The sequence below is a fragment of the Coregonus clupeaformis genome, chromosome 30, assembly GCF_020615455.1.
Source record: "Coregonus clupeaformis isolate EN_2021a chromosome 30, ASM2061545v1, whole genome shotgun sequence".
Taxonomy (NCBI): Eukaryota; Metazoa; Chordata; class Actinopteri; order Salmoniformes; family Salmonidae; genus Coregonus; species Coregonus clupeaformis.
Window position 1 is genome coordinate 21277242 of NC_059221.1, and position 26521 is coordinate 21303762.

General features: G+C 43.7%; 2 protein-coding genes across 3 annotated transcripts in view; both read left to right on the forward strand.

The window, feature by feature from the left end:
- Positions 1-252: 252 nt before the first annotated feature.
- Positions 253-22143, forward strand: LOC121545657 (5'-nucleotidase domain-containing protein 2). Its single transcript, XM_041856396.2, has 14 exons — positions 253-740; positions 5013-5197; positions 5326-5400; positions 5494-5549; positions 5625-5718; positions 7651-7779; positions 8314-8374; positions 8517-8619; positions 9125-9226; positions 9314-9395; positions 9483-9569; positions 20720-20860; positions 21033-21097; positions 21236-22143. The coding sequence occupies exons 1-14, from the start codon at positions 383-385 to the stop codon at positions 21495-21497; spliced, it is 1800 nt and encodes a 599-aa protein (XP_041712330.1). The 5' UTR covers positions 253-382; the 3' UTR covers positions 21498-22143.
- A 338-nt stretch (positions 22144-22481) lies between these two features.
- Positions 22482-26521, forward strand: part of LOC121545656 (rap1 GTPase-activating protein 1) — a 129013-nt gene continuing 124973 nt past the window's right edge. Inside the window, exon 1 of one of the 2 annotated variants that reach the window (XM_041856392.2) lies at positions 22482-22557. The gene's annotated coding sequence lies outside the window, so the exon portion shown is untranslated. The remainder of the gene's footprint in view (positions 22558-26521) is intronic. The other variant, XM_041856395.2, reaches the window with a different exon arrangement.

Below are 26521 nucleotides of genomic sequence, written 5' to 3' on the forward strand. Positions count from 1 at the left end.
TTTATGGTATTCTAATCAAACTGTTTTCCTTTTTTACATTTTTATTTCGAGTTCCCTCCCCTAATATGACTTGGCAATTCAGAAGCAGAGGTAATGGTACTTTTGAAGCAAGTTATGTAGCCAATTTACTTGGTTTCATTCGTTACGTTGTATCTACTGACGTATCCCTTTTGGATTAACGCAATTTATTGTGATTGGTTCAATGAACTCCAGGCCCTTCCCCCTACAACAGGGGGCGTAGCGTGAGAAGGGAGGCCTGTCATATCTACATATTATTTCTTTTCTGTAAGCAGTTACCAAGTGCATTGGTAAAGTTCCGTTAAAGCGATTGTAAACTATACCGATATATTTTTACGCATTGGTTTCGCCGTTTTTTCTTAGAATGGCCTGCAAAAAAGTGGGTACTACACTGGGCCGTGCATTATGGCAAAACGGTAGCAGGACACCACCTCTTTCAAGATCTTCGAAAATTAGAAACTTTTCAACAAGCAGGGAATTGAAAAGTGGAGAGAAGAAATGTAAAGATCAAAGCTGTGAATCAAATTGTAGGTCTGCAGCGATGCCTTTACCTGCCGCTTGCTCCTCTACACCTGCCGCTCAAAGACATCAAGTTGGGGGCAAGAAGGGTCCGGAGGAGCCGTTGACAGTGTCTGGACGATCGTACTCCTCCACCGCCCCAAAAGCAGATCATAGGACATACTTATGGGCACGTTATAATGAGATGAAACGGCTTGTGCACGGTAAGTAGTAGACTGACCTCACAGTTGTCCTTTGTCATAAAACCCCCCCACCCCCCAAACGTACTGCAAATTGAGAAATCATGTGACTAAACTGAATAAAAATAAGAAACTATACTATGAAACAAAGATGAATGATAGTAAAAAGCTTTGAAACACCTTAAATGAAATGTTGGGCAAGAAGGCATACTCAGCTCCATCATTCATTGAATCAGATGGCTCATTCATCACAAAACCCACTGATATTGCCAATTACTTTAATGATTTTTTCATTGGCAAGATTAGCAAACTTATGCATGACATGCATGCTACAAACGCTGACACTACACGTCCAAGTATAACTGATCAAATTATGAAAGCGTTGTAATTTTGAATTCTGTAAAGTGAGTGTGAAAGAGGTGAAAAAAGTGTCTATCAACAATGACACGCCACCGGGGTCTGACAATTTAGATGGAAAATTACTGAGGATTATAGCGGACAATATTGCCACTCCTATTTGCCATATCTTCAATCTAAGCCTACTAGAAAGTGTGTGCCCTCAGGCCTGGAGGGAAGCAAAAGTAATTCTGCTACCCAAGAATAGTAAAGCCCCCTTTATTTGCTCAAATAGCCGTCCAATCAGCCTGTTACCAACCCTTAGTAAACTTTTGGAAAACATTGTGTTTGACCAGATACAATGCTATTTTACTGTAAACAAATTGACAACAGTCTTTCAGCACGCTTATAGGGAAGGACATTCAACAAGCACGGCACTTAACCAAATTACTGATGATTGGCCTAGAGAAATTGATGATGAAAAGATTGTGGGAGCTGTTTTGTTAGACTTCAGTGTGGCTTTTGACATTATCAATCATAGGCTGCTGATGGAAAAATGTATGTGTTATGGCTTTACACCCCCTGCTATATTGTGGATAAAGAGTTACCTGTCTAACAGAACACAGAGGGTGTTCTTTAATGGAAGCCTCTCCAACATAATCCAGGTAGAATCAGGAATTCCCCATGCCACTGGCTTTGAGTGAAGCCAGTGTGTCTATGTATGCGGATGACTCAACACTATAAGTTAGTCCTAAATATTTAAAAAACTAAAAGCATTGTATTTAGGACAAATCATTCACTAAACCCTAAACCTCAACTAAATCTTGTAATAAATCATGTGGAAATTGAGCAAATGGAGGTGACTAAACCGCTTGGAGTAACCCTGGATTGTAAACTGTCATGGTCAAAACATATTGACACAACAGTAGCTAAGATGGGGAGAAGTCTGTCAATAATAAAGCGCTGCTCTGCCTTTTTAACAACACTATCAACAAGGCAGGTCCTACAGGCCCTAGTTTTGTTGCACCTGGTCTACTGTTCAGTTGTGTGGTCAGGTGCCACAAAGAGGGACCTCGGAAAATTACAATTGACTCAGAACAGGGCAGCACGTGTGGCCCTTGGGTGTACATGGAGAGCTAACATTAATAATATGCATGTAGATCTCTCATGACTAAAAGTGGAGGAGAGATTGACTTCATCACTACTTGTTTTTGTAAGAAGTGCTGACATGCTGATTGCACCAAGGTGTCTGTTTAAACTACTAGCACACAGCTCGGACACTCATGCATACCCACAAGACATGGGACTAAAGGTCTCTTCACAATCCCCAAGTCAAGAACAGACTATGGGAGGCGTACAGTACTACATAGAGCCATGGCTACATGGAACTCTATTCCACATCTGGTAACTCATGCAAGCAGTAGAATCAGATTTAAAAAACAGATAAAAATACACTTTATGGAACAGCGGGGACTGTGAAGAGACACACACAGGCACAGACACACATGCACATGATAAGACACGCACTCTACACACGTACACATGGATGTTGTATTGTAGACATGTGATAGTAGAGTAGTGGCCTGAGGGCACACACTTAATGTGTTGTGAAAAGTGTTATGAAATGTAATGTCATGTAACTGCCTTGGCAGCAGTTAATGGGGATCCTTAATAAATACAAAATACAAATACTCTCAATGTGGGCCGGGTAAACTTCAAAGGATTCCCATCATTTGTGATGTGCATACACTTATAGTGATGGGTGCTGATGGGGAGTGATTCAGTATTACTCCCCATCAGCTACTGATGTGAGGCTTGTCATGTCCTGGTTGAAGACATTACTGTATGCACAGGGATTGTATGAGTTCATCCTCTTCTAGACCAGTGCTGTAACAGTTCATCCCTTCCCTAGGTTTGAAAGTGGGTCAAACATGACAGCTGGATGGCAAGCCTGTCATTGGTATTTTCTGAGAAAATGAAAGTGAACCAAATTGTTGTAACCAACATACTCTGTAATTCTACAGGCTAAATTTAAAAAACAAGCTCAGGACCAATCCCAAACCCCTACAGGACAGGCAATGGTCTCTGACACACTCTTTCTCATTTACCCACTAGCCATATGATTGCATATTCTGATTCATTATCTGGTCCTTCTTTAGATTGTCATCATTATTTCAGCACACAAATATAAAGACAGAAGAAGGATCATACTTGATAATGTAGGTAGAGGCAAAGTTAGAGGAGAGATACAGACTTGAGAATGAGGTTACAAGCTAGATATGGTACATCTATCACATTGAAGGCCAGCTGCTGTCACTCCTCTCTCATCTAAAAGGTCATGGCCCACTTATCTGTCATAAACAGCTCAAAATGAAACATGGTACCTTCGTCATATTCCAGGGATTTAGTGACAGATTGGGAGACTGTTGGTGAGTCTGTGTGTTTGCTGTGTGGCTGTTATGATTGCTCTGGAAGAACAGGGTTGTAAACACGCAGAGAGCAATACAAAAATATACACTAACCATGTTTCCATAAAAACTTTTTTGAGAGTTAAGTACATGTCGGATAAACAATTTCATGACAGGCCTGATTGAAAAAACATTTTTCAAAAACGTTCCAAATGTCGACAAAACAAAGTACACTAGACAAGGTGGGATTTTTTTGTGTCGGTAAAATGAATTCTGCGAGAAATGTCAGTGGAAACGCTTTTATGTGCAAATATTGATATAATAACCATCATATCGAAGTAAACTTGGAGTCACACTATGACATGTTGTGTGGTCCTCCCAAAGCATGCAGTTTATTAGGCTAGAGATTAAATAAATGATGATGAACTTCACAAGGTGGGGAAAGTGCACGGTGATGAGCTTGATGCTCCTTTCCAATAAATATCGAGGATCTTATTCTGATTACATGATAATCAATGCTTGGCTGCAGCTTGACAAATAATAATAATCTCGCTCTTTTATCCATAATAATAATCTCATCATGTAGGCTATATGTGCGTTCTAGCCAACAAATCGCAGATAGCGCTGTTGGCTAGAGCGCACGTGCCAATACCAGAGTGAGAAAAACATATTTTATTCGGTACATAGGAATTTAACCTCAAAAGGTATTTGTATGTGCACTGGGCCTAGATCATCACGCACAGTCTTTTATCTGCAACGTGTCAATTTGATGGAAACATCTCTGGTGGGAAAATGCGCATATGGTTTTTATGCAGATTTGAGAATATTCGCATGAAAATCAGGGATTTTTCTCAATTTTTAGGTCCAGTGATCTAGTTTATAAACACATTCTGCTATTTGTTTTTTTGTGTGTGCAAAAGTTAATTTGCCTCTAAATCCTGTTCGGTATTTCAAATGTCAAACCCTCTATGATTTCCCTGTAATCCTGTTGTTGCTTGCCTCACTAAACTCAGTGCTTTGCTTCAGGTACAGTGCACTCCTGCTGTACAACTGGAAGCACCTAAAAAAGATTAGTACTTAACATTGAAGTCCCTAAATGGTATCAAATAAAAAATCAAATCACATTTTATTTGTCACATGGCTGAATACAACAGGAGTAGACCTTACAGTGAAATGCTTACTTACAAGCCCTTAACCAACAATGCAGTTTTAAGAAAAATAAGTGTTATGAAAGTATTTACTAAATAAACTGAAGTAAAATAAATATATATATATATATATATAATAATAATAATAATAATAATAATAATTAAAGAGCAACAATAAAATAACAGTAATGAGGCTATATGCAGGGGGTACTGGTACAGAGTCAATATGCGGGGGCACAGGTTAGACGAGGTAATTGAGGTAATATGTAGATGTAGGTAGAGGTAAAGTGACTATGCATAGATAATAAACAGAGACTAGCATCAGCTGTTCAGGAGTCTTATAAAGCTGTTGTTATGTCCATTATGTTGTCTCTCTATTATGTCTCTGTGCTGTCTCTTTCCAGACCTGATCCCACCAAGTGTGTGTAACCTGCTCAACTCCTCCACTATCTACGCCAACAACGAGGTCAGCCTAGCGGAGGTGGACATCTATGGGTTTGACTATGACTACACCCTGGCCCTCTACTCCGATACCCTCAACACTATGATCTACAACACTGCCCGAGACTTCCTCATCGAGCACTTCAAGGTGTTTGTGCTCTAACTAACCCGCCAATAGACTAGCACATACTGTATATTCAGTGCTCCTGATAATTCCATGTGTGAGTACAGTTGTGGACCATTCTAATCTGAGAATCTTCTGCTGTTGTTTGACAGTACCCTGAAGGTATCCGCAAATATGACTACATCCCCAACTTTGCTGCACGGGGTCTTCACTATGATATTCAAAAGGTAAACCCCATAAAGCAGTTCTTCCCCTCTTTTTAAACATCCAATCTCAAGGTACAGTGGGTTTACAGTACTGTACGTTTTGTCCTCCCCCAGGGCCTCCTGATGAAGATAGATGCTTTCCATTACATTCAGCTGGGGACTGTGTATCGGTGAGTTCTGTTTATGGGGTAGGTGAATAACACTGCAATGTCAGTCAGTGTACTAAAACTGTGTTGACCCTATAGGGGGCTGAACCCAGTTCCAGATGAGGAGGTCCTGAGGCTCTATGGGGGGACGCACCATGTCCCCCTGCACCAGGTCAGCGGCTTCTATGGAAAGGTCAGTCACTGTGTCCTTGAAGAATACATTACCTCCAGAGTTGCCTGTTAAAATATTCACACTGAGTGCATTAACAGGATCAAGGTATTTTGTTTTAATCTGCTGCCAACAGTTATGAGGAGAGGTCCTACTTAAAATGACATTACTTTTATGTAAGCATTGTAAGCTCAACTTTTGTCACCACATTACCCTTTTAGCAACTGACAAGCAACATTTCACTAATCAAGTAAAAGAGCTCATCTGCAACAGGATGTTATCGTTAAAGCCTTTTTGTAGTTTGTTTGTAATTACAGGTTATTATTGGACAAATCTTAATAAATCTCTAGATGTGGTCTGACAGTCTGACTGTGGCATGGTAGTGTTTGTTAATCTGGTTCAGTCTGTAGGGCCAGGGGCTTTGATGTTTTCACACAGGTTCACATTCTTCTACGTCTATTGAATGCAGCACTGTGGAGGGAGCACACCATGCCTCCCCTGCCTTATAATCTTCCATCACAAACATACGCCCACTACTCACAATCCTCTAGGTCTGGCACTGGGCTCTCTGTCTTCATAAATTAGGGATTAGCTCTGTGTACAGGCCTCGCTCCCTGTGGACACTGGTTTATTTTTTCCTCCTTGGAAAGAAACTGGTTCTAAACATGGTGCCTCATTTGAGCTAGAATTATTGGGTGGTAATATAGTGTTTATACATACAGTGCTATGAAAAAGTATTTGCCCCCTTTCTAATTTTCTCTACTTTTGCATATTTGTGATGCTGAATGTTATCAGATCTTCAACCAAAACCTAATATTAGATAAAGGGAACATAAGTGAACAAATAACACAACAATTACATATTTATTTCATTTATTTCATAAACAAAGTTATGCAACACCCAATTTCCCTGTGTGAAAAAGTAATTGCCCCCTTACACTCAATAACTGGTTGTGCCACCTTTAGCTGCAATGACTCCAACCAAATGCTTCCTGTAGTTGTTGATCAGTCTCTCACGTCGCTGTGGAGGGATTTTGGCCCACTCTTCCATGCAGAACTCCACCATGCTTGACCTTTGGTATGATGTTCTTACTGTGACCACATGGTTCCAGTAATGCCTGCCGAAAACCAAACGCTGCATTCCACAGTAAGAACATCATACCAAAGGTCAAGCGTGGTGGTGTGATGGTTTGGGGATGCTTTGCTGCCTCAGGACCTGGACGACTTGCCTTAATAGAAGGAACCATGAATTCTGCTCTGTATCAGAGAATTCTACAGGAGAATGTCAGACCATCCGTCTGTGAGCTGAAGCTGAAGCGCAGCTGGGTCATGCAGCAAGACAATGATCCAAAACACACAATCAAGTCTACATGAAAATTGCTAAAAAGCAACAAATTGAAAGTTTTGGAATGGCCTAGTCAAAGTCCAGACCTAATCCCAATTGAGATGTTGTGGCAGGACTTGAAATGAGCAGTTCATGCTTGAAAACCCACACGCCACTGAGTTAAAGCAGTTCTGCATGGAAGAGTGGGCCAAAATTCCTCCACAGCGACGTGAGAGACTGATCAACAACTACAGGAAGCATTTGGTTGGAGTCATTGCAGCTAATGGTGGCACAACCAGTTATTGAGTGTAGGGGGGAATTACTTTTTCACACAGAGGAATTGGGTGTTGCATAACTTTGTTTATGAAATAAATATGTAATTGTTGTGTTATTTGTTCACTTATGTTCCATTTATCTAATATTAGGTTTTGGTTGAAGATCTGATAACATTCAGTATCACAAATATGCAAAAGTAGAGAAAATTAGAAAGGGGGCAAATACTTTTTCATAGCACTGTAAGTATTTTATGTCCATTTTGTAACCGCATTTCTCTAATCACACCCAATTTAGAGTCATGGTAATACTGTATCTTTTTTATAAGCATACAATAAGCAGCTGATTTATCATCCATAGGGACCCAAGGTTAAGCAGTTCATGGACATCTTCTCCATCCCAGAGATGACCCTCCTGGCTGTGGCCAATGATTTCTTCATCTCCAATGACATCGAGTACGATCCTGAGCACCTCTACAAAGACGTTTCAGTGAGTGTCTCAGCACACTCTCATGCCATTTCTCACCTTGTGTAATGTTCTTTCCCTCCCTCTTGCTGGTTTTCCAAACCCTCTGCCAGGTTCATTTGACCGTTTGAGCACAGTGGGGATTTTCAGCACCAGGTTCAGATGTCTGTCCTCCTCCTAGAGAGTTTGCCAGGGATTCAGACATGTGGACTAATGAACAATAGCTGTTCTCATTCCACACTGGGGTCAAAGGGTTTAGATTACTGTTTGGCCTTTTCAGATTCACTTTGTCTGCCAGAAGAAACAGAAGTGATCGAGCTCTGACTTTATCCTCCCTCGTCCTTTTTGTAACCAAGCTCTTCTGCCTGTTAGACTGGGTCGGAGTAGAGAGTGTGAGATTCAAAACCTGAATATATGCAGTATAAGCATGTTGAATTTATCATTATCTATAGGTACATACTGTAACTGAATGTAATTATATTTATGTGCACTTATTATTTGCGCTCCCTAAAGGCATAATGGAAACATTTATGTTTTTATTGATGTTTTTATTCTCAGGAAGCCATTGGAATGGTTCACATCAACGGCGACATGTATAAATGGATCATGCAAGATCTGGGTGAGCATTGTTGGATTCTGTTTGTGGTGTCCAGTCAAATACCTTATTTTCAGAAGCCTGCAGAATGTAAAGGTTTGACATGTTGTTGTTGTTGTTGTTGTTGTTAATGTTGTTACATGTTCCCCTCATTTTCCATCCATAGAGAAGTACATTCTGGGAGGGGATGAGACTTATGCTGTTCTGCATCGCCTGGTCAGCCACGGGAAGAAACTGTTCCTCATCACCAACAGCCCCTTCAGCTTTGTGTGAGTGTCCATCTGAGGATGAAGACCCATGGTCATGTTGGTTTGAATGACGTATTGATTGGTTGGTAAATTGACCATAATTACAATGGATCGTGGAAGAGGATGAGTCATTCTCCTAATGTCAATTACTTGTTTTCATGATTACCCAACATGATTGACAGAGGAAGCACAAACACTAACGTATCATTCAGTCAGAACAGTATTGATGAATGGGAAGAGTAGGCAGAAGCACAGTATATTTTGGTGAATGGAATGAGCAACAGCTCTGTTGCTTTCTCTGTAAGACTGGTCCAATCCACAGGAGGTTAGTGGCACCTTAATTGGGGAGCGTGGGCTCGTGGTAATGGCTGAAGTGGAATGAGTGGAATGGTATCAAATACATCAAACACCTGGTTTCCATGTGTTTGATGCCATTCCATTCGCTCTGTTCCAACCATTATTATGAGCTGTGCTCCCCTCAGCAGCCTCTTGTGGTCCAGTCACTCTCTGATATCTCTGATTGTAGGGATAAAGGCATGAAGTACATGGTTGGGAAGGACTGGAGGGACTTCTTTGACGTGGTCATTGTTCAGGCAGACAAACCACACTTCTTCAATGACTGTGTCAAGTGAGTATGGAGTGTTCTTGTGGACCAGGTTGTCATGTGTTTTTGGGACCATATTCAATTTGCTCTCCAATGTTGCCCCTCTTACAGACCATTTAGACGCCTGGATGGAAATGGTGACCTCCAGTGGGACAAAATAAACAGTCTGGACAAAGGACAGATCTACAAACAAGTGTGTACACCTTCAATATTAAACTACAATGCTTATGACCTCATCTCCCCCTGAACAGAATACTGAGGCCTTTAGTTTGTGTTTCAGGGGAACCTGTACGACTTCCTGAGGCTGACAGGCTGGAGAGGGTCCAGTGTGCTCTACTTTGGAGACCACCTCTACAGTGACTTGGCTGTGAGTGACTATTTTATCTCACTATGATTGAAAAATATGGGTTGGTTACAAAATCGAAGGACCATTCAAATAGATAGAAAACTCAGGTGCTGGTTTCCAGGTCGGTAGTAACCACTACATCAATGTCCATCCAGAACAATGAGGAGATAGTATTTACAGTTTAGGGGTTTTTAATGGACAGAAAGGATCCACACACACACACACAGGTCTAACCACTTTTGAAACTGACAGATTGTGGTTCTGTAAGGGCGATAATAAAAACGTAGGCATATTTTCCTGCTGCATGGCTAGAGTCTATCTACCTACTAAACAGGCTAATGGACCAGTACATAAACAACAGCAATACAGAAATGTCTACATAATATAAACACCATGAGCGATTTACATGTATAACAAAGGAAATGGCCTATCATCACAAATGACAAATGCTAACAAATGGCTAATGCTACTAGGCATGCTAACATACTAATGCATTCTTAATGTAGATGCTAAAGCTAGCGCTAATGCTAGCGGGAGCGCGAGCTAGCTAATAAGCTCACCATAAATGGCAAAATACAATAGGCAATAGGCTTAGCTCCAAAACCAACTGGACATAAAGATCTTAAGGCACTTACATTTTAGATACATGCATAATAAAATGTCAGACAGCAAGGACATTGTCCACAAGAGGAAAAAGGTGGCAGAAGGGAAAAAGGTGGTGCTTGTCAGGATGGAAAGCAATGTTATCTAAATTCATTAACCTGAAGTCTTGGCAATAGACGCTGCTGATTGGCTAATATAAGAATGACTGGCGTGACCTTGGCCAAAAACAAAACTAAAGGTGGTTAGGGTCTGAAAACTGCCTGACTAAACTAGCCAGAAGGGAGTGCTACAAAGCTGGTTGTTTTTTACAGCCGCCACCAAATGTGTTGAACGAATTTGCTTTAACTGACAGGCCAGCTAAGGGTCAGTAGCTTCTTGAGGAAGGGCGGACAGCTGGATAAGCCGAGTGACAGGACTGAAGTAGGTTCTGTCCTTGACTTGGATCTCCGCTGTCCTCACTTTCCCGTCTGCTTCAGGGATAACTGACTTGACAGTTCCAATTTGCCAGAGCGCTCTAGGAGACTGATTGTCCATGATCATCACAACGAGCCCCACTGCAAGGTCTTCCTTATCCCTGTGCCACTTTTGGCAGGCTGGAAGTGCAGGTAAGTAGTTCCATGTGAAGCAGTGACAGAAATTATTATGTAGAACCTGGCTGTGTCTCCATCTATTGCGACTGAGCAGTTCGGACTCTGGGTAGTGACGAGTCTGGCCGCCTCATGAGAAGAGAGTTATGAGTGAATGGATCCGGAACCGCAAAGTCAGAGGACACATATCCCATGGGCTTGGAGTTCAAGATCCCTTCTATTTCAAATCAAATCACATTTTATTTGCCACATGCGCCGAATACTACAGGTGTAGACATTACAGTGAAATGCTTACTTACAAGCCCTTAACCAACAATGCAGTTTTTTAAAGAAAAATGTTAAATAAAAAATGTTAATTAAGAAAAAAATAAAATAAAAGCTAAAGAGCAGCAGTAAAATAAAATAGCTGTAGGGAGGCTATATACAGGGGGGTACCGGTACAGAGTCAATGTGCGGGGGCACCGACTAGTCGAGGTAATTGAGGTCATATGTACTGTTACGTTCCCCAGTTTCTATGTTGTGGTTTGTGTATTTTCATGTAGGTATTTCAGGAAATGGGTTCCTGAAATTCCCCAACAAGCAGCTGATTGATTTGAAAAACATTGATGATTGGAGAGCTGACACCGCGCCCTCGTCAGGACGCAGCTGTCTCCAATTTACCAACTCCTCCTGAAGCTATATAAGCCCCAGTTGCTCAGAAAAGGCAGAAAAGGGGAACCAGAATTGCTGAGAGTTACAGCATGTTGGTTGTATGCTAAGAGTTTGGTATGTACTGTGTTGTTGTTGCTCTGAGAACCAATTGTAATGTTTTGTGTTAGTTTGTGGCTCAGAGTTTCTTTAATGTCCTGAGTTAGTTTTTTCTCAGGTTTTGTTGTAAACCAGTTTGTGCTATTTTTGTTTCATTTGTTCCCAAGGGGGAAGGGGAAGGCACCTAGGGAGTGATAGGCAAGAGGCCCGCGGGCATACATTACCCGTAGAAGTTGACTGTCTATGCACACTAGGAAAGACCTGGGCGGACCATCCCTTGTATTTTGGTTAGTGCACCAGGTGGTGCTAGTTAAGTAAGTAGTGGGTAGGCAGGTAAGGTAGGAGAGGGGGCTTTGATATTTACTTTCTTTGCTTTGGTTCCGTCCAGCCCCTTTACCCCAAACGTACCGTGCGAAGGAATAAATTCCCTGTTAACGGTATTCTCTGCCTTTTGTCATCCTTACTCACACCTACAGTCCCATACTTCTTTCACACCACGGAGAGTTGAGTTGTAGCAGGGTGTTGCGTTCCCTCTTCCGAGAGGCGTGCGTAACATAATGGGGGCTCGTCCGGGATGTCATTAAACCCACCGGACCCTGCTGCACTGAGCTCTCTGAGTTGTGATTGAGGTGTGATGGTAGGTTGTGAGTTTGGGTGACTTGTTTAGTTTGTGTGTATTCAGGAGGCTGCTGTATACAAGATGGCTGCCTCAGCCATCTCCAAGTTCATTGAAGCGCCCTCTGTTGATAGTTTGGTGAGGTTTCGGAAAACAGATCTTTTCGCTATTGCTCACCATTATGGAATTGTTGTCCCTGAGAAAGCCCTAAAGGCGGAGCTTTTGGTGCTAGTCAGGGAGGGTTTAATGAGAGAGCGAATTCTCTCATTTCAAGATAAGGAGCGGGAGGCTTCAGGAGAGGAGACGGGTAGACCTTCCGATGCCAAGTCGGAGGACAGGACGGAGGAAGGAGTTGCTCGTACCCCCTTTACATTGCCCCGATTCGATCCTTTATATTCTGCTTCAGGTCGTTCAAGCGGGACCGCTAGGCTAAAGGTGAGGCTGGCCCGGTTAGAAATTGAGCAAAAAGATAAAGAGAGACAGATGCAGTTTGAACTTGAAATAAGGAAAATGGAAATTGAAAAGGAAAAGGAGGTGAGAATCCGACAACTGGAGCTAGACGCTGGCTTCAGTGCGACTCCACAAACTGCTTATCATCAAGCCCACTTTGATGTAAGTAAAAATATAGCGTTAGTCCCTCCATTCCGAGAGTCGGAAGTTGATTCCTATTTCTTTGCTTTTGAGCGTGTGGCCGCTGCGCTACATTGGCCATGCGAGGTTTGACTGCTCCTGTTACAATGTAAATTGTCTGGGAAAGCCCAGGAAGTAGTATCTGCTCTCTCCCTGGAAGACAGTTTACAGTATGATACAGTTAAAACTACCGTGTTGCGGGCTTATGAGTTGGTGCCTGAAGCTTATAGACAGCGCTTCAGGAACCACAAAAAAACATCTCACTGTACTTTTGTTGAGTTTGCAAGGGACAAAGAGTCTCTGTTTAATCGCTGGTGTTCAGCCAGCAAAGCTAACACCTTTGCTGACATTCGGGAGTTGATGCTGTTAGAGGATTTTAAAAGCAACCTCCCTGATAGAATTATAGTTCATTTAAATGAACAGAAAGTGGTGACATTGGCCCAGGCAGCAGTGTTAGCAGATGAGTACGCTTTGACACACAAGACTGTCTTTGGTGCGCCTCGTTTTGAAGACCGAACGATTACATCATCAGTGCCTCGTTCAGGTCACTTTTCCTCTGACAACCCTAAGCCTTTTCATGAAAACCGTGAATGTTTTTACTGTCACCAAAAGGGTCATGTGATTGCGGACTGCCCGGTTTTGAAAAATAAACCGAAACAGTCCCGGTCACCGTCCCCAAAAATGAAAAGTATGGGTTTAGTCAAGTCTTTGGCTCGTCCGTTGGTGATGTGGACACCAAGGAACTTGAAGCTCTCAACCTGTTCCACTACAGCCCCGTCGATGATGATGGGGGTGTGCTCAGTCCTCTTTTTTTTCCTGTAGTCCACAATCATCTCCTTTGTCTTGATCACGTTGAGGGAGAGGTTGTTATCCTGGCACCACACGGCCAGGTCTCTGACCTCCTCCCTATAGGCTGTCTCATCGTTGTCGGTGATCAGGCCTACCACTGTTGTGTCGTCGGAAAACTTAATGATGGTGTTGTAGTCGTGCCTGGCCATGCAGTCATGGGTGAACAGGGAGTACAGGAGGGGACTGCGCACGCACCCCTGAGGGGCCCCCGTGTTGAGGATCAGTGTGGCAGACGTGTTGTTACCTACCCTTACCACCTGGGGGCGGCCCGCCAGGAAGTCCAGGATCCAGTTGCAGAGGGAGGTGTTTAGTCCCAGGATCCTTAGCTTAGTGATGAGCTTTGAGGGCACTATGGTGTTGAACGCTCAGCTGTAGTCAATGAATAGCATTCTCCAATACAAGGTGAGTAATCGCTGTCCTGATATCCAGAAGCTCTTTTTGGTCATAAGAGACGGTGGCAGAAACATTATGTACAAAATAAATTACAAATAATGCGAAAAAACACACATAATAGCCGGCGCCATCCTGCAGCTGATTTTGATTAGGACAGTCCTCAGCACCTCTTTGGAGATGGTCTGCACGCCAAGGGTGGTTTGCAGGGCAGTCTTGATGGATATAATCTCCCTCTTCCAACATCCTCCAAAGTAAGGCATACTTGGTGGGTTGAAGGCGAAGTAAATCTTTTGACTGGCCAACTGTTCCTGGAGCTGTGGGTGGAGAGCCGTGAAGGAGTCTTGTAGTTCTTGCTCTCCTCCCTTGAAATGTGTTCCTCGATTGGACAAGATCTCAAAGGGCTTTCCTCTGTGAGTGATGAAGCATCTCAAAACCATCAGGAACGAATCGGTATCTATGTTCGACAGTAGATCCATGTGTACAGCCCAGGTGGTCATGCACTTAAAGATGATGCCCCATCTCTTTTAATTTCTTCGGCCAATCTTGATAACATACGGTCCAAAGCAGTCCACACCTGTTGTATAGAACGTGGGCTTGTGGAACCGCAGTTGGGCTGGAGGCAGGTCAGCCGTCCTAGGTATATCTGGCTGGCCTCGCCATGCTGGAAGCGACAGATAGCTGCCCTCCCCTCAGAATCCAGATCCCTCAACGTAACTCGGCAAACACCCTCTCTGGGCTCGGGTACCGCAGCTTCTCGTCATATTTCTTGATTAGTAGCCTTGTGACCAGATCACATCTCCGAAAGCGACCTCCAACACAGATCAGTCCAGTGTCATTGTCGTACTCCGGGGCCAGAGTCACCAGACGGCTGCTCGGAGGTACTGACTTTACCTGCCTCTAGTAGGGAAAGGTCTTCTGGGAAGCTCTGACTGGGCATTTATTTATTTTATTTTATTTCACCTTTATTTAACCAGGTAGGCCAGTTGAGAACAAGTTCTCATTTACAACTGCGACCTGGCCAAGATAAAGCAAAGCAGTGCAATAAAAACAACAACAACACAGAGTTACACATGGGATGAACAAAACATACAGTCAATAACACAATAGAAAATCTATATACAGTGTGTGCAAATGTAGTAAGTTATGGAGGTAAGGCAATAAATAGGCCATAGTGCAAAATCATTACAATTTAGTATTAACACTAGAGTGATAGATGTGCAGAAGATGATGTGCAAATAGAGATACTGGCATGCAAATTAGCAAAATAAAGAACAATATGGGGATGAGGTAATTGGGTGGGCTAATTACAGATGGGCTGTGTACAGGTGCAGTGATCGGTAAGCTGCTCTGACAACTGATGCTTAAAGTTAGTGAGGGAGATAAGAGTCTCCAGCTTCAGAGATTTTTGCAGTTCGTTCCAGTCATTAGCAGTAGAGAACTGGAAGGAATGGCGGCCAAAGGAGGTGTTGGCTTTGGGGATGACCAGTGAGATATACCTGCTGGAGCACATACTACGGGTGGGTGTTGCTATGGTGACCAATGAGCTAAGATAAGGCGGGGATTTGCCTAGCAGTGATTTATAGATGACCTGGAGCCAGTGGGTTTGGCGACGAATATGTAGTGAGGGCCAGCCAACGAGAGCGTACAGGTCACAATGGTGGGTAGTATATGGGGTTTTGGTGACAAAACGGATGGCACTGTGATAGACTACATCCAATTTGCTGAGTAGAGTGTTGGTGGCTATTTTGTCTGAGAACATGTCTGAGAACTTTGAGTTAGGCTTGCTTGAAGTTGTCGGCTGAGGATCTGTTGGCACTACTGGCCGCCTCGTGTAGCGACTGCACTGTGGCTTCCACTAGCTCCTGAAAAGTGTCTTTACTGGGAAACAGAGAGAGACAACTTAGTGTCCGCTGACAGGAGTCCACAGAAAGTAGGCTTCCGCAGCTCCTGTTCAGGAGGTACTTTGTCAGGTCTTCTTGGCCAGGATGACTGTGCCTGCCACAAGAATGGAGGACCTTGACTCCAATGATTATGTTCTGAGAGCTGATACAGTGTCTTGCCGCGTGTGATATCATCAGCTGGATTGCTCTCCGTGTCCATATAATGCCAGGTCTGTGGATCCATGAGCTCCTGTATTTCTGCGAGTCTTGTGCCTACAAATACTTTGTACCTGCAGGAGTCTGACTGGAGCCAGGTTAAGACTGTTGTAGAATCCGACCAGTATGTGATGTCATGGATCTCCAGGGTGAGTTCTCTTCTGAGGGCCACGGCCAGCTGGGCACCGATGAGTGCAGCGCAGAGCTCGAGTCTTGGCATCGACTGTTGCTGTTTTGGAGTCACTCTTGATCTTGCTGCAAGGAATGCCACCTAGACTCGCCTATTGGCATCTTCAGTGCGGAGCACCGTACGCACGCTCTGAGACATCACTGAAGACATGGACACTTCTTGTACTGGCTGGGAGGTCCATGTTGATGCTGACGTGACACCTTGGCAGTGTGACCTGAGACAGCTGTGGAAGTTTGTTCTCCCTAGTAAGCCATGCTTGGAGAAGATCTTCAGGTACATCTGGGTCATCCCAACCCCTTTTCTTGTCTCAGAGCCTCTGGACCCCGACCTTGGCCTGTGTTGTGTATGGTAAAGGTCTTCTGAAATTGACCTGGGGCTTTCCCACCTGGACCCGATATGCAGAAATACTGTGAGCAAGTGACACAGGGAGCAGGGAGGAGGGAGGAAGAGACGAGAGACAGAAACCAACCAAGCCAGCTCGCGCTATAGTAGACCAATAGCTGCCATAGCTAGGTTATTTATCATCAAATATGATTGTACCTGTCTTGACTGAATCAAACCGGGAGAAACTAGTTAAACTAGCTAACGTTAGCTAGTTAGGCTAATTGAGGCGGCAGTGCATGCGCTTTCTCAATCTACAGTTACAAATAACAACAACAGAATGTTAGTAGCAGCCTACCTGTTGGCTCTTGGTCATTGTAGCCTATCCTTCTGTTACGCGGAGTGGAACAGGGGAACCCAAGAGCAGACTCAGACGAGGAGACTGGGATGAAGTAACCAAGGTATTTATTGAGACACAGGGGGGAAATGGAGTGCAGGTCAGGAGAAACTGCTGGAAACCAGGTGCGGAGGCTGCGGCTGGAGTGAGGGAGGTTGAGACAGGGTGAGCAGGTCCGGAGGGGAATCCAAGGCAGTAGTAGAGTGGGGAATCCAGGACAGAGTAGCAGGATGATGAGACGTGGAACTGGAGACAGGGACCAGAGTCAGAGCGGGCAGAACTGTAGCGGAGAGGAAAACAGCGTCAGGCAAGGAAAACAGGCACAACAGGATAACACGATATGAATAGTAACAAACGGCTAGAACCGTAGACTGACTGAGCAGAGATTACGATCTGGCAGTGTGGAAGTGGCAGGACTGAGTATTTGTAGAGGTCTTGATTATGGAACAGGTTGCAGCTGGTGGGGATCTGCTCTGACTCCAGCACACCTGTCTCCGCCCACACAATCACACACACACACACAGAGAGAGAGAGAGAGGGAGAGAGTACTGGGGGAGTGGCGGCAGGTCAAGGAGACACAGGATGCGTTGCAGGAGCAGATGTGACACCTTCTCCTTTAACTTTACATTCCGTCATTTTAATTTAATCTTCCATTGATAAGCCTAGATATCTCCTAACTTTTGCCTCACACAGAGGCTCTATGACTGTAGCCTATTGCCGCTTTGATGACTTATGATTGGCCAGCAACAACAACAAGCTACACACGCCACGCTACACTCTCGAGAAAAGCAAGAGCAGCAGAATGAATAATAACATTTCTCTCTCTCTCTCTCTCTCTCTCTTTCTACTGCAGCTTTCGCGTTCGGATCTGTACGGGCCCTTCCAGACAAGTCAGTTAAAATTATACATACCCAAGACCCGTGACAATCATATCAGATCTGACCCAAGTGCTCTCTGCTGGCGCCTTTGTGCTGGCAGTCTTTGTAGCATTCGTGTTAGTGTTCTTGGTAGCGGTAGTGCTAGCGTTGACCTCATGGAGAATTTCAAGATGTTTCTTCTTGCACTTAGACTTGAGAGTACACTGAGCTGCTTGATGTTCGCGGCCATACTCCCAACATCTCTGATTTGTCTTGATCCAGGATTCTTTCTGTTCTTTGGAAAGGAGCTGGAAGCTGGTGCGCTGATTCATATAGTGCTGTATGGTGTTGCAGAACAGGCAGTACTTCTTTGGCTTCTCCCATGACCTTTCCTCCGGAGACTGGTTCTGTGCAGGCTTCGGCTTTGTCCTTTCTCTGCTCACCTCCGTGGAGGATGCAGGTGGTCTTGGGGAAAGACTTGTCTTTACGCTGATCTCTGCGTGAGCCAGGGTGGTCCCTGACTTGGTCGCCGCTGAACTGCGTGCCATCTTCTTGCACTCTCACCTCGTACTCGAGCCACTCTGCCAGGTGAAATAGGGTTGGAATGTGTGTCTTGATTGGGTTCACACATCTCTTGAAGCTGGCTCTTAGGTCATGTGGCAACTTAGCTAAGAGACGGGTTACGTGTGAGCCACACTTAAGTTCTGTTCGTTCATTATTCCCTAACTGATCCAACACGCCAACCAAGGCAAGCACCCTCAGAGCGTTAACACCTACCGTCCATTAATCCTGCGATACGTTGGAGGGCAAGCTGGTGGGGCTGGCCATACAGTTCTGTGAGGGACTCCAAGGTGTTGTTGTATGGGTACGTGCTGTTGTTGTAGGAGTCTGCAATTAGCAAAGCCTCTTCCAACTTTAGGTGGTCAACCAGTATCTGAAACTTGAAGGGCTCTGTTGCATCTACAGGCAGCACATTGTCGAAGGCAAGTTGGGGATGTTAGGAGTTGGTCCCGGTAGGTGCGCTCCCAGCTGGGCGGAGAAGGTATGCTGTAACGGACAGGTGCGTGCCGAACAATGGTCAGGTGAGTAGTCACGGTGGCGACGATCAGGTGAGGGCTGATGACAGCAATCAGGTGATGACTGGTCTGGGTTGGGGAGCTCTCTGATCCTGAGTTCTTCAATGAGCTGTTCTATCTTATCACAGTGCCTTTGTGACCGCAGTGTGTCCTCTCTGGTTGTCACCAGCTATGCCCGCTCAAATCAAATCAAATCAAACGTTATTGGCCACATGCGCCAAATACAACAGGTGTAGACATTACAGTGAAATGCTTACTTACAGCCCTTAACCAACAGTGCATTTATTTTTTAATAAAAAAGTAAAATAAAACAACAACAAAAAAGTGTTGAGAAAAAAATAGCAGAAGTAAAATAAAATAACAGTAGGGAGGCTATATATACAGGGGGGTACCGGTGTAGAGTCAATGTGAGGGGGCACCAGCTAGTTGAGGTAGTTGAAGTAATATGTACATGTGGGTAGAGTTAAAGTTACTATGCATAAATAATTAACAGAGTAGCAGCAGCGTAAAAATATGGGGTGGGGGGGGCAGTGCAAATAGTCCGGGTAGCCATGATTAGCTGTTCAGGAGTGTTATGGCTTGGGGGTAGAAGCTGTTGAGAAGTCTTTTGGACCTAGACTTGGCACTCCGGTACCTCTTGCCGTGCGGTAGCAGAGAGAACAGTCTATGACTAGGGTGGCTGGAGTCTTTGACAATTTTGGGGGCCTTCCTCTGACAACGCCTGGTATAGAGGTCCTGGATGTCAGGAAGCTTGGCCCCAGTTATGTACTGGGCCGTACGCACTACCCTCTGTAGTGCCTTGCGGTCGGAGGCCGAGCAGTTGCCATACCAGGCGGTGATGCAACCAGTCAGGATGCTCTCGATGGTGCAGCTGTAGAATCTTTTGAGGATCTGAGGACCCATGCCAAATCTTTTCAGTCTCCTGAGGGGGAATAGGCTTTGTCGTGCCCTCTTCACGACTGTCTTGGTTTGTTTGGACCATGATAGTTTGTTGGTGATGTGGACACCAAGGAACTTGAAGCTCTCAACCTGTTCCACTTCATGCTGACGTTGATCTTGATGACCTCTAGTCGGGGTGCACCTGCTGTGGGGTGCCGGTGAGTTGGCAACCGATGAGGATGAGGCTCCATGCTCAATGCTGCGGGGCAGCCTGGGTGGTGAATTGAACTGCTGGATACTCATTGACGCGAATGAGGTTAGCTCTTCCTAATAGCTTCATTATCTCATGTCTCATTGTCACTTTCCTCTCCAATTAGCTTCAGGCACGTTGTGAGTGTTCTGGAAGAAGAGCGGGTGCTATTCTCATCTTTTGCAGGAGATTAACTGCTGCTGGTCTGGTTGTGAGAGAAAGTAATTCCTCCCATAGCGACCTCTGCTCGTGGTCCCTCGTTGGAGTGATCTGTATGGTGTTCTCTGCCTTGACTCGTAGCTTACCTCATAGTCGACTAGACGATTTGGGGGGCGAGTCTGACGGCGGGGACGAACCATTACTTGTGGAAGATCTTCTCTGGCGACTGGCATCCTTGGGCTTTAGCAGTTATTGCGTCCGGCTCATAAAGACCATATTTTTCTATGATGAGAATGATAAACTAGGAACCAATATACTACACACATAATGAACTCCTATGAACCCAATTATAACAATTATTAAATGTATGTTCATGCTGCCTGCTGAGAGGTGAAACTCAAGACAGAAGCTCACTCTTTGGTGAACAAAAGAGACTATTCTATTGTATTACATTCTTTCAGTCACTAATTAAACCTTGGTATATGTTTACTGTCCTTAACATGGTATTCTCCCTCTTCAAGGATCTGATGCTGCGTCATGGGTGGCGTACGGGAGCCATAGTGCCTGAGCTGGATCTGGAGACCAAGGTGGTGAACACAGAGCAGTACGCCCAGAGCCTCACATGGCTTCAGGCCCTCACAGGCCTGCTGGAACGCATGCAGGTACACTCCTCTGGGGAATAGACATTGGCATGTTTTCCCTTCTCCCCACATTAACATACATACAAGATCTCTTTGAATTCATTATTTGATAAGGAGCTGTATCTGTACATCTTAAGTATGATTGTCAAGTTTTTCCCATACAGTAGCTGACTCTTGTCATGTCCTTTTGTAGATGCATCGGGATTCACAGTCTAGGGAGGTTCTGCAGGATTGGCTGAAGGAGAGAGAGGAGCTCAGGTTGGTCCCATGGAGTTAGTGGTACTGATTGAGTACCTTTTACTCTGGACAGTGATTAGGATATCACATCTGCAGAGCCTGAAAATAGCTCACTTTTATTTTTATTATCTCTTCCTCTCTTGTCCCTTTTTATTACAGACTAAGAACAAAGAACCTCTTCAACCCCCAGTTCGGCAGCATCTTCCGCACCTGTCACAACCCCACCTACTTCTCCCGCCGCCTGTGTCGCTTCTCAGACGTCTACATGGCCTCCATCAGCTGTCTGCTGAACTACGACCTCTCCTACACCTTCTACCCCCGACGCACCCCTCTGCAGCATGAGGCGCCCCTGTGGATGGACCAGCTCTGCACTGGCTGCATGAAGACCCCCTTCCTAGAGGAGATGGCCCACATCCGCTGAGCCAACAATGGGTTCTCAGAGCTGGGTTCTCAACATGGACATTTAAAAAACAGCCCACTAGGGGGCACTGTAGATCAGTATTATTCAGAGAATAAGCTTAGGTTATTGCTCTTACTGTAAGTGAACACTGTGAGTAGTATCATGGCATATATAGGAGTTACTCTCTGGCAGACCTGATGTAAGTTAACTAATCATAGACATGAAGGAATATGTTTGCACTTTATAAACCTTAAACACCCTTCACTGTACATGTTATTAGTTATTAACTAATGGGTAACACCCATCCCTGTGAGACTGGCACACAATACAGCTGGTTGCATTTGATGACCGGCATGCAAAGACTGATGGAGCATGTGCCCATCATGGGCACTGTCTGTTCTATGGAGAAGACATAGCTAGTAATGTATGTTGTTCATTATGTGTGTTTAAAATACTGTAAAACCTGTTTTTGTACCTGTATGCATTCAATAGAATATATGACCAAATTGAAACATATTTGTCACTGATCTAACTTTTTTCATTTGTCATGATGTTGCATGTATTGCCTATGGATTGTTGACTGTCCATAAAAATGGAATTATGCATTGTAAGAACAGTTAGATAATGAAAACGAAATGTATAAATAAAGAAATGTGTATGAACCTTTGAGGTAGGCATCTATTCGAATGGGTTAGAGCTTTTCCCAAGTCTACCACTTCATCAGCTATCACATATGCTAGGTCTAGTCTACTTACTATTATGAAAGCACTTTGTCAGGAAATGTTTCCTAATGCATTTCTACGTTTCATTTCACGGCTGTCATCTGCCAGGACTTCGAGAAAAATCAATGGTTCCACTGCCAAGAGCTGGCATATGTTGTTGAAGCTCTTAGTATAATATAAGATGACGGCAGAGGCTATTTTGTACTTTTTTCTTCAAAATGATCTCATTGGCTGTTGATTGCACGTCGCTAGGCAGCACCTCAACACCAGCGTAAGGGTACCAGTGCCACCTCAGCTGCGCACGAGACAGACCAAGCAAGCTCGCAAACTCCAGGCTGCCACTCCTGTCAAAGAAAGAGGTAAGCACCAAAACACGCATGTTTCATACTTATTTAAAGCTGTATTGCGTATTGAATCTGGTTTAGGATACATGCTCGTTTGAGAGTGTTTTTGTATTCAAGACGTAGTACCTTTAAATTCACGTATAACATGTATGAGAATTTGAAAGTGAACATGTTTGAACATTGAAATAGTTTTGTTATTTGCGACATTTATTTTTCAGTTGTTTTCACTTGTTTCTATAGAACGCTAGAACATTTCCAGAGAACCCATGGAGCCAAGTTGTATTCGCGTAGCCACTAACTATCATGCTATTTCTAATACCCAGGGTAGGTATTGTAGCAAAGGTGAATGGGAGTCGCAGTTCTTTGAATATTTTCTGCCACAGAGGAGAAAGCTAGGAGAAAGATACATGTTATACGTGAATTTAAATAATATAAAATAATAATAATATGCCATTTAGCAGACGCTTTTATCCAAAGCGACTTACAGTCATGCGTGCATACATTTTTACGTATGGGTGGTCCCGGGGATCGAACCCACTACCCTGGCGTTACAAGCGCCATGCTCTACCAATTGAGCTACAGAGGACCTTAAAGGTACTACACGTAACAATTAAACTCTATTGTTGTCAAATTGACAAGGGCCAGCAAATATTTTGTTGTCAAATTTACTGGTCCGTTGTTGAGTTGACAACAAGAGATTTGTTGGCCCCAGGCAATCTGACAACAAGAGCAGGTCTGTTGAGCAATAAGAAGGCTGCACCATTAGAATGCAATTTGGTGTGGGCCAAAATATTTTTGGGGGTAAAATATTGTGAAACACTATCATTCCACTATTACTGTAGATGCATTAATGACATTTTCTGAAATTACAATGCAAAAATGTTGCATATAGCATTAGTGTCCGAGGAATGTAAACAACAACTTGATGAAAACACATACATCAGGGTGTGGTTTAGGAGGTTGCCTGCTGCCTGCCAGTAAACCAATATAAGGAGCTGTCACTTAGAGACAAAACAGAACTCTCAATAGCAGAAGCATTTTCTTCCCTAATTGAATTCCCCAAGACTCTTTCTGTAGTTTCCCAGCTGGTGTATATGTCAGAATGTGTTGTTCACATTAGCCTTTTAATTGTGTCCCATGTCGGTTAAATTGTTTTTGACTGTAGCAGCATGTTATGCATAGGTCATCTCCTCTGTCATGTATGATGTATTGATTGATATTCTCCTTGTCTCAGCTGTTCTAAGGGAATTGACCCGGTCATAGAGCTGACAGGGCCTGTACATCATGGAACTAAACCGGCCTATAGCCCATTCGTCATATTCACCTCCTATAGCATGGGCAATTCTAGGATTTGAAGACATTTTGGGCTTAGCCCAAAGCCAGTAGGGGGGACCGGGGGCATCCTCCCCCGGCAAAAAAAAAAATAATTTCAACAGCTAAATGCATGAATTTGGTGCACTTTGAAATTAACATTGAGAGATTAGATATTTTTCAGGTAACTTGCACCTGCCACAGCAGATACTGCCGGTGCTCAATTACAGTAGCTACTGTGGGTCTGTCTACTCTGGAACACTCTCTACTCGGGAACACATACATCTACAGTGTATTGCCAAAAACCTCCATACCACTCAACAACTTCAAACATAGACTGACCTGTCCAATGAGCCAAACTGTTTAAAGAATTCCACAGTACCCAAACACCCTCTCTCTTAGGCGGCAGGTAGCCTGGCAGGTAGGAGCGTTGGGCCAGTAGCCGAAAGGTTGCTGGATCAAATCCCCGAGCTGACAAGGTAAAAATCTGTCGTTCTGCCCCTGAGCAAGGCAGTTAACCCACTGTTCCCCGTGGGCTGATGATGTCGATTAGAGGGGTTGGGTTAAATGAGGAGGACACATTTCAGTTGAATGCATTCAGTTGTACAACTGACTAGGTAACCCCCTTTCAAGCGCACACACACAATGTGCAGTAATTATAATCCATAGAGCAGCTTTAAGTGACACAGTCTACTGTGTGATCACTCATACTCTGCCTCGCTCCATCACTTTCTCTATGTTGTCTGTTGCTGTCCCTCCTGTCTACCTTCTTCTGTTGCTGTCTCTTGTCTACCTTCTTCTCTCGTCTTGCCCTGTTTGTAAAAAGTGTAAAAGTAAACAATTGTTTTAAAAGTAATTCTAAAGGCTTTTTCACCTCAACTGTAAATTATTTGTAAACCATGTTTTACTTTTTCACTGTCTGTATTTCACCTGTTATAATTTGTGCAAATAAATCAAACTAAATAGAATCTATAGAGCAGCTTGAAGTGATACAGTCTACCGTGTGCTCAACCCACCTCTGTTCTCTCTCCATCTCTTCTGCCACTTTCTCTGTGTCTTGTCTGTTGCTGTCTCAGGTTCTTGTTTGTTACTATCTCTTTTGTCTATTCTCTTCTGTTATGGCCTGTTCTGTTCTTCTGGTGTCTCGCTCCACCATATCCTATTCTTCTGTTGCTGTCTCTGTGTCTTGTCTGGTGTGTCTCTCTCCATCACCTATTCTTCTGTTCCGGTCTCTGTTTCTTGTCTGGTCTTATCTGGTGTGTCTCTCCATCATATCCTACTCTTCTGTTGCTATCTCTGTGTCTTGTCTGGTGTCTCTCCATCATCTACTCTTCTGTTGCTGTCTCTGTGTGTTGTCTGGTGTGCCTCTTTAGTTTTTCAGTCCAAAACAGTCAAGAGGATACTGGGTAGCTTAACTTGTTTTGGGCCTGTGTCTGGGTCACCTAAATCATCCTCATCCCTAGCAGTTGCCCCTGGCTGCTGCTGTTCTAAGTGCTCCACTGTCCTGCTGTTCTCATCTGTCCTCCTCCTTGGCTCTTCTTCAAGGTAGCAAGGTAGAGGTACAACATGTCATTAGTTAGTTTTAAAGGGCGACTGCACTTCCTGATTTGGCTTCGTTTTAGATTTGGTTCATTAAGAAATGCTAGCGCCCATAACTGAATTCAAATGTGAGTTGGATTCGGGGTGTGGTTTGATGTGGGTGTCTCGTGTGTGTGTTCGAACATGGGAAGAGTTAGCCAAATTATTTTGCCAATTAGCTTCAGCCTGCTGGAGTGCAACCTGACTGACTTTAGATAGCCTATCTCCGGGGCTATGTTAGGGACCGTCAATAACTTACACACTGTAAATGGGACAATATATTTTAGTTGTCTCATTAAATGTTTTCAATATTTTATATGAATTTCTACAATTTATAGTTGGTTTGAGGTTTTTAAGACATTAAAATTTGGAGCTATTGGAATTTTTTACATATTGTCCCATGTACATTGTGTAATTTACCAACGGTCCCTTACTAGACCCATAGGGCTATTCAAAGTCAACCCAAATTTACCATAGGGTCGCCTTTACGATAGGGTCGCCTGCAGCTGCACTCTGAATTGATGATTACTTGTGTACTGCCAGCTGTGGGCATATGTAGAATAAATGTTTCTGACTCATATCGATACAACATGCTGTTTTCTAAATGAGAAGTAGGATTTTAGGGGCAATTGCTCTTTAAAGTTATTGTATACTGACACAACCAGGGCAACTCAACAGTAAAGAACAATTCAAGTGTCTGCATAACAGAGCAACACAACTCCAAACATTACAGATAAGAAGCTACATAGCCCCTAGGCTAAATGAATATAGAGACATGAGCCAAAAAAAATTACCTATGATATACATGGCAATAAAATACTTACTTGCAGGTTAACTTCTCGACAATGCAACAACAATAGATTATTGTTTTTATTAAGTTAATAAAAATACTAATAAAGGTAAAAGTTTTATGAAATATTTTCACCAATTTAATAATGGGCAGTTTGTTTTACAAATAGTTACATAGCCTATATGGAAATAACAGACATTAGCCAAGCATGTTTACCTGTAGAATGGAATAGGTTATAAGACCTCTATAATTAATTAAATTTAGTCAGTTCTACCACCTCAACATTGCCAATTTTAACCA

Coding starts and splice junctions, on each gene's coding strand:
- LOC121545657 (XM_041856396.2), top strand. CDS start 383: ATGGCCTGCAAAAAAGTGGGTACTACACTGGGCCGTGCATTATGGCAA. Junction 5,401..5,493: donor TTCACTATGATATTCAAAAG/GTAAACCCCATA, acceptor GTCCTCCCCCAG/GGCCTCCTGATGAAGATAGA. Junction 8,375..8,516: donor ATGGATCATGCAAGATCTGG/GTGAGCATTGTT, acceptor TTCCATCCATAG/AGAAGTACATTCTGGGAGGG.